The sequence below is a fragment of the Zeus faber genome (assembly GCF_960531495.2).
Source record: "Zeus faber genome assembly, chromosome: 8".
Classification (NCBI taxonomy): Eukaryota; Metazoa; Chordata; class Actinopteri; order Zeiformes; family Zeidae; genus Zeus; species Zeus faber.
In genome coordinates, this window is record NC_137195.1 from 12,467,995 (window position 1) to 12,476,566 (window position 8,572).

Genomic DNA, 8,572 nt, shown 5'->3' on the forward strand with positions numbered 1-8,572 from the left:
AGCTTGGACACTCTGACGGTTCTGCGGCTACGCAGCCCTATACGCAGCGAGCTGTGATGCACTGTGTGTTCTGACACCTTTCTATCAAAGCAGCATTAACTTTTTCAGTAATTTGTGCTACAGTTGCTCTTCTGTGGGATCGGAGCAGACGGCCTAGACTTCACTCCCCATGCACATCAGGAGCCTGTGGGTGTCCATAACCCTGTCGCAGATTACCGGTTGTCCTTTCTTGGACCACTTTTGGTAGGTACAAACCACTGGGAACCACCCCACAAGACCTGCCGTTTTGGAGATTCTCTGACCCAGTCGTCTAGCCATCACAATATGGCCCTTGTCAAAGTGGCTCAGATCCTTACCCTTGACCATTTTTCCTGCTTCCAACACATCAACTTCAAGACCTGACTATTCACTTGCTGCCTAATATATCCCACCCCTTGACAGCTGCCATTGGAATCAGATGAGCAATGTTATTCAAGTTGTTTTAATGTTGTGGCTGATGGGTGTGTGTGTGTGTGTGTGTGTGTTGTGTGTGTGTGTATATACAGGATATTGTGTGTGTGTGTGTATGTATATATATATATATACATATATATATATATATATGTGTGTGTGTGTGTGTGTGTGTGTGTGTGTGTGTGTGTGTGTAGATTTGTTACAACTTGTTGTTGTTTAGTGACGTGCCATTCATTCCACATTCATTTAGCAAAATCCCGAAACAGCATGTGTTCAGTTCAATTCAGTGAATAGAATCAGAATCTGTTTATGTCATTTCAGTACATATATGTATGCTTGTATGTATATGTATGTGACAAATAAACATCTTGAATCTTGTTTATTCGGCCGTGTACATTTTAATTTACAAGGAATTAGTATGTATGTAAATGCTATGGTGGGGCTGCGTGGTAGTACTGTTGCTAGTATTGTCTATGGGTACAGGATATTCTCTACAGGATGTGAATAAATATGTAAACAGTACCACGGGCATGTATAACAACGGAATGAGAAGGTATAAATTATTGTTTATATTTATATCTTTAAATACTGTTTATTGTGACTAAATTATTACAAATGAAGTCTTACTTTTAACAATGTTATTAAATGCAATTATATGTACATGCATTTTGTTATTATATTTTAGAAGCTGATCAGCGGCACATATTAGGAAAACAATGCGATGAATGGATCGTTCGTGTTTGTTTTGAGGGCAAGGGGAGCCCTTCACGCATGCGCAGTCTTGACTTCCGAGTGGCGTCCCGGTCGTTCACTGGGGCAAAGGTGAAATCCTGCAGAAATAGCGGATTCCACCGCTGGGGATCAGCGGGGATTCGTTTATTTATTTATCTTGTGCGTCGGTGCCACAGCAGCACCGATCATCGGGAAGGTGAGTTTGTAAACAAGCTCTTCGAGGAATACAATTTGAGAACTCAGTTTGAAATCCGACGAGCAGTGGCTGTTTATTGATTGATGGTGCGCTGATTTCCACAAACGGCGAAGTCCCGAAATATCTGGAAAAATAAAGATGAACAAGTTTGTTTTCATATATGTGTATATATACATTTATAATAATTGATTAACGTTTAGACATTAGCAGCGTGAAATTATTATTATTATTGTTATTATTATTATTATTATTATTGTTATTGTTATTATTGTTAATGTTATTATTGTTGTTATTATTATTATTACTCTGATTGTTATTATCATTATTGTTATATTTCATTTTATCATTATATTATATCATCATCATCATCCAAAATAGTATCTAATTTTAATGAATATACAAAACACTCACTGTTTACTGTGCATCATTAAAACAAAACCAGAGGTGGAGTGTGAAATTGTTTTTTTTTCAATGACCCAGGGTGGTTACATAAAATGTGAGCCACTGCAACCCAGAAAATATTCCATGACTTTACGTCAGCCCCTGAGGCACCTCTCCTAGATTTACACACCAGTCCAGTGTACATGTTCAAGATCAAATGGCCAGGCAAGAGAAAAAATTACTGTCTATGTACTGTTTACTTTAGAGCCACTTAGTTGATGTGACATCTGACCTTGTATGACTTTCCAAATGTATTGAACTATTGAACCTTTTATATCTGGTCTTCACCAGACCCAGAAGAATATAATGACATAGAATAAAAGTGAAATTATGCTTTTCTGAATGAATGCATTGTTGTATTCCATGGCACATTTTGATGAGAGTCATGCAAAAGATCAACCCTATCTACTGTCAATGGAATATCCCAAATCTCTCCTTATCTCACTCTACTTCAAGGGAAAGCAATGGCGAATCAAGTGTCAGGGTCACTTTCCGAGCGGACTTTCCAGTATCAGGACAACCTGCCGGCGCTCCCAGTGCCATCACTGGAGGGCAGCCTCTCCAAATATCTGAATGCAGGTAAAGCACTGAATGATGTTTTTTAAAAGCAAAACACTTATGTGAGCTTGGAAGGATTTGTTCCTAGATGTCCAGAGTTCACTTTCAATTGGGGTGAAGTTGTGCTAGAGATAGGGTCTTGAATATTGTGCAACAAAAACAATCACCCTTACACAGGCAATACTTATCTCTTCAATACTACTGCTGAAGTGCTGGCTTTCCATGCTCTTTGTCTTCAGTCCGTCCCTTTGCATCCAACCAAGAATACCAGGCTACAGTGGAAACTGTCAGGAAATTTGAATATGGTGTTGGTCCAGTTCTACACGAGAAATTACTGCAGAGAGCCAGAGATAAGAGAAACTGGGTCAGTGTGATATTGGACAGTGGGTGCACCATCATTTATTTTATTATTGTTGTTATTACGGGGATTGTAGCTCAGGAGGTAGAGCTGGTCGTCTAGTAATCCAAAGGTCGCTGGTTCGATCCCAGGCTCCTCCTGATAGCATGCTGTAGTGTCCTTGAGCAAGACACTTAACCCCTAATTGCTCCTGATGGCTGCGTCCGTCGGTGTTTGAATAATTGTAAGATGCTTTGGATAAAAGCGCCTGCTAAATGACTAAATGTAATGTAATGATTATTATTATGTAAATTTATATGAGATATTTTTTTGTGGTGGTATAAAATAAACTAACCAATACAGCTGAAAACCACTTTGTATTATAGAATAAGTTGTGGGTTTCACTGCGGCTGTGGGATCTTCAGTGTGAAGTGGATTTAACTTGTCTGTCTGTTCGTTTATTTCCCAGCTGGAGGAGTGGTGGCTGGACAGTGCCTACCTGGAGCTCCGTATCCCCTCTCAGCTGAATGTGAATTTTGGAGGCCCGGCTCCATATCTGGAGCACTGCTGGCCTCCCAGAGAAGGGACTCAGCTGCAGAGGACCAGTGTGGGAATGTGGCACACGCTGCAATACTGGGACCTGATTCGCACGTACGACACACACACACAGAAAAGTTTTCTGGGCTGTGTTACATAGTGTCACAACTGATATTTATTACATGTATTTTTTTCCCGCTTTTCTCTGTGTGTTTTAGGGAGAGGCTGGCTCCTCAGAAGGCAGGTAACATAGCCTTCGACATGGACCAGTTCAGAATGCTGTTCTGCACCTGCAAAGTACCTGGAACGAACAAGGACACCATCCTAAACTACTTTAAGACTGGTAGAATGCACTTTTATTACTCTTTTGTCCTCATCCTTGTTTCTATTGTCTTTCTTTATAAACACACTTAGACCCCCTCTCTCTGTGTGTAATGTGCACCTCGTGTCCCCACAGAGTGCGAGGGTCCCTGCCCCTCCCATGTGGTGGTAATGTGCCGTGGACGGATATTCTCATTTGACACACTGTGTGATGGCCAAATCCTGACTCCTCCAGAGCTGCTCAGGTAATTAAGACAAATATCACTAAAATAGAAACTAAAAACAACTTTTATATAGTTTGTCATATTCATTAATTTGTGTTTGTACATATATATATCTGTGTAGGCAGCTGAGCTATGTGAAGGAGCGCTGTGAGAGCGAGCCAGAGGGAGATGGAGTCGCTGCCCTCACCTCAGAGGAGAGGACGTGTTGGGCCAAGGTGAGGGTGTAGGAGAATATAGATTATGAAATTATGAATTTCGTTCCATTCTGTAAGGCGGAACTAACATCTCCTCTCTGTCTACCTTCTGTCCAGGCCAGAGACTATCTGATAAGCATTGATCCAGCTAATAAGACCATCTTGGAGATCATCCAGAGCAGCCTGTTTGTCTTGTCGCTGGATGACGCAAAACCCTACGCCACGCCAGAAAACTACACGCCGGTACTGCATGAAAATATTAAAATTTTTTGTACTACTGTATATAAAAAAATACAGAAATAACAGCTGGAACATGTCTATAGAAATCCATGTGTTCACTGTGTGACCGTTTTTTTTTTTTTAAATCTCAACCCAGATGACCCTGGAAGCTCTCACTGGAGACCCAACCATCCGTTGGGGAGACAAATCGTACAACTCTATTTCATTCTCAGACGGCACTTTTGGATCCAATTGTGATGTGAGTTTTAGTTTAGTTTTATCACTGGTCTGTCACAATGTGAGGCATTTTAGAAAAACTGTATGAGCGGTCAGCGTTTGTTTTGGAATGTTCATTGAGGCAAACTCATTTTGTTTAACCTCGCCCTCTATCATACAGGAGCTGAGGTTTTTATCTATTTATTAATTTATTTGTTTGTTTGTCTGTTCGTTTGTTTGTTTCTATCTATCTATCTATCTATCTATCTATCTATCTATCTATCTATCTATCTATCTATCTATCCATCTATCTATCTATCTATCTATCTATCTATCTATCTATCTATCTTGTGATCTTCTTGAGTTATGATAACCCTTCAGCAGAATAAAATAAAACAAAACAAAGAAAAAGTATTATCAAGGCCAAAATTGGTATCCGCTGTGTTGCAGCATGCACCGTATGATGCGATGGTCCTGGTCTCCATGTGTTACTTTGTGGATCAGCGGCTTAAAGCCACAGACGGGGAATGGAAGGTATCAACACATCAACATTTTGACTGTGATGAAACTGGAATCTATTTATCTATTTTTCTATTTCAAAGTTGATTTCAATGGTAACAGTTATGTTTCTGTGTGTACTTAAAATAGGGGTCAGATACAGTCAGAGCCATGCCTCTACCTGAAGAACTTGTTTTCACTGTGGACGACAAAGTCAGGAGTGATATCAGCCTCGCCAAACATCACTACCTGGAGACGGTGAGGGACAACTGAAAAACTGCATTCAAGTGCATTCACTCGATCTCCAAACTGCTGTGACTCCCTCTATTTGTGTTTACAGACGCAGGACCTACAGGTTGCATGTTATGCCTTCACCTCCTTTGGAAAAGACGCCATTAAACAGAGGAAGCTGCATCCTGACACATTTGTTCAGCTGGCGATGCAGTTAGCCTACTACAGAATGCATGGAAGGTACAGTGGACAAAATTAATAGATATGAATTCGGACCAGGAAGTACTACAGTATATTGCTCACTGTGACGAATGTCATTTGTTTAAAGTCAAGTACCACGATAAACAGTACATTGAGTTCGTATTTTGATTATCATGATACTCATGTTTTCACCTCGTCCTGCTGGAGACTGATCCTCTTCCTTCTACTCAGACCAGGAAGTTGTTATGAGACGGCGATGACTCGCAGGTTCTACCACGGGCGTACGGAGACCATGCGGCCCTGCACCCAGGAGGCTGTCAGCTGGTGTCGGGCCATGCTGGACCCCACGTGCAGCGTGAGTGCGCACGTGAACCATATACGGGGGCAAGATTTGTGCAGCGAGAGAGACACACGTTATCACAGCAGCAATGCAAACCAAAGATTGCACGGTAGTAACAGACTATTTAATGGAGTACGTTATTTCTGATGCGTTCAGGTTGATGCCAAGAGGAAAGCTCTGCTCGTGGCCGTCAACACACACAACAAACTGATGGCTGAAGCTCAGAACTGCAACGGTAAGTTGTATTTTGCGGGTTGCTTTGCAAGCACTTGTCGGAATGTAAACTTGAATGCTAATATGTGATATCGCCGCCAGGTTTTGACAGACATCTTCTCGGCCTGTATTTGATCGCGAAGGAGGAAGGTCTCCCTACTCCAGACCTCTTCATGGATCCCCTCTATGCGAAGAGGTGCGGTTAAAACCAGTTGAACCCCTCATGTCTCGTTTCAGTGTGACCCCCGCCAGCTGAGTACAGAAATCCCAGTTCACTTTGTTTTTATTTCTTACCAGTTAAGGCAGTGCGATATAAGAGGTTGTGGTGTCCAATATGTATAATTATTATGTATTTCAGTTGTTTTAGGCAATGTTTTTACTGAATACCGGTTTTCTGAATACTAGGTTGGCGTTTTTTGGCAGCAGTTTAGGCCAATATTTACAATATCTGCAGCTCTGCTATTCCTGCACTATATTAAAATAAGCATCCCCTTAAATAAAGAGACATATTGCATAGTGTTGCTTCAGCCTCATCCCAATGTTACGAGGTTTGTCTGAGGCCACATTAGACAGAAGTGGTGGTTTGGGAAGAGCCGGACACTGCGGCATCCTGTCTCCACTACGTCTCCTGTGTCTGGTAACAGAATAATGCCTGAATAATGCATGACTTAGAAATTACAGCCCGGCCGATCTGATCGCCATGCAAGCTCGACTTTTCAGTATCCTTACACCACGGCAGCCTGAGATGATCTGTTGCCCCGAGATCACAATAAAACAAGTTCCCCTGCATAATGAAATCAGGCCATGAGTCATTCAAATACGAGGGAGAAGCTCTGATCTTAAATTGACAAAAAGAAGATGTGCAATCAACAGAGTGTAGGTTGTGTGGATCAAATATGGGATATATTCAATCAAGACAGACATTCAATTACAATGCAGCATTGGTGTCTATACATACTATATATACTGTACGAGTGTCAGGGCGCGTAACTGAGGTTTTGTTTCTCTGCAGTGGTGGGGGCGGTAACTTTGTGTTGTCGTCCAGTCTGGTGGGATACACCACCGTCCTGGGCGCCGTGGCTCCTATGGTGCGTCACGGCTACGGCTTCTTCTACCGCATCAGGGACGACAGGTGGAAAACATTCTGTATTCTGCACTGACATATGAACCCTTTATTTTACATTGGATTTATACTGTAAAGTGTAGATATAATCAAATTTTCTTCATTCTCAGGATTGTGGCTTCGATCACAGCTTGGAAGTCGGACCCACAGACCAACGCGGAGTCTCTGTTTCAAAACCTGCGTAGCTCCCTCCGTGATGTTCTCCAGCTGGCCAGCAGCTGGAGCTCTTCTCAGCTCTAGCTCCGTGTAGCTGCTCAGCGAGGGAGGCCGCAGCTTAGCGCATGCACTTACACACACACACACACACATACATACACACACACATACACACACACACAAAAAAACACGTGTTTGCGTAACGATGTTTAACAGCCCACAGCGAGGCAGTGCTGTTTGTTCTGCACAACTCAATGCAAATCCCCAATTCTCCACTAGGTTCGATGAAGTAGTCTTATCTTACCGTAAAGTAGCAGCCCACACAAACCTCCAGACTTTACTGGTTTTGCCTTTTTCCTTTTCTTTTTTTTTTCTGAAGTAATTCCAATAACGTTATTGGTGTTATTAATAATGAAAGATAAATAGTGTTGCAGATTAGCTATCAACTATTAATCAAGTGGTTATAGCACTACTGGATTGGTCAAGTAGTAAGTAGGTGTTTAAATTGAAACCAATTTAATCCAATAATTTGATGTTAAAGATTTTTACTCATACGTTTAGACAACATAATAAGTGAGGACATTCCAAATATATGTTTAGCACTGACAACAGTGGAATTAAATACAATTAAATGGTTTTTTAAGTAAGTAGAAACAATGCTCCACTCAACAGACCTAAATGTTTTATTTTAAAGGATTTTACAAACTTTTTCCTCATAACACAAATGTGTGTTATGTGTGTTTAAAATTAGTTTGAAAATCCTCTGCAGCCATTGAGACAAATTAACCTTAATTTGATTTGACAATTTTAATGGCATAAGAAATAATTAGTTGCCTAGTTGCCTTTGCTTTTATCAAAAATATCTATTTTTTTATTTCCTTAATTTCTATAAGTAGTCCATTCATTCTGAAATGTGGGTTCTTACACATAAACAATTTACTCTTAACAGTCATTTACTGATAAAGTTTCATCTTTAAGAAACAATATTTCACCTCTATGCCTGAAAAACACTGCTCTCGTACTATGAACGAGTCCATTGCTCTGCAATCTTCCTGCATTATTATTCCAACATTTATAATTTTAAACAATATTGAATGTTGAAAACAGTATTCCATTATGCTGACTACTGTCAAACATTGTTGAATCTTGAAGATATGTATTTGATATTCATCTTGATATATTATATATAATATGATATATGATATAATATTTCTTGCCTTTTGAGCCCCACCAGGAATGAATGGAAGAGGTGCAATAAAACTTACTTGTAGCATGATTTTTCAAATCAATTCAGATAATTCAACACATGCCTTTTTTGTATTTTGAAAATGTGAATAAAATTTGACTTTTTTCAACTGTGCGAAGGTGATGATTATTTAATG

General features: G+C 40.4%; 1 protein-coding gene across 1 annotated transcript; it reads left to right on the forward strand.

Annotated features, from left to right (window-relative positions):
- Positions 1-1,260: 1,260 nt before the first annotated feature.
- Positions 1,261-8,550, forward strand: crot (carnitine O-octanoyltransferase). Its single transcript, XM_080005949.1, has 17 exons — positions 1,261-1,381; positions 2,279-2,401; positions 2,620-2,744; positions 3,187-3,368; positions 3,473-3,597; positions 3,712-3,820; positions 3,921-4,014; positions 4,111-4,236; positions 4,370-4,471; positions 4,879-4,962; positions 5,077-5,184; positions 5,267-5,397; positions 5,590-5,713; positions 5,855-5,933; positions 6,014-6,107; positions 6,924-7,043; positions 7,145-8,550. The coding sequence occupies exons 2-17, from the start codon at positions 2,287-2,289 to the stop codon at positions 7,272-7,274; spliced, it is 1,848 nt and encodes a 615-aa protein (XP_079862075.1). The 5' UTR covers positions 1,261-1,381; positions 2,279-2,286; the 3' UTR covers positions 7,275-8,550.
- Positions 8,551-8,572: the final 22 nt, after the last annotated feature.

What these genes read in the sequence shown, in the direction of transcription:
- crot (XM_080005949.1), top strand. Translation starts at nt 2,287, where the DNA reads ATGGCGAATCAAGTGTCAGGGTCACTTTCCGAGCGGACTTTCCAGTAT. An exon ending in CCACAGACGGGGAATGGAAG is followed by an intron (nt 4,963 to 5,076) that starts GTATCAACACAT and finishes TACTTAAAATAG; the next exon opens with GGGTCAGATACAGTCAGAGC. An exon ending in TACCGCATCAGGGACGACAG is followed by an intron (nt 7,044 to 7,144) that starts GTGGAAAACATT and finishes CTTCATTCTCAG; the next exon opens with GATTGTGGCTTCGATCACAG.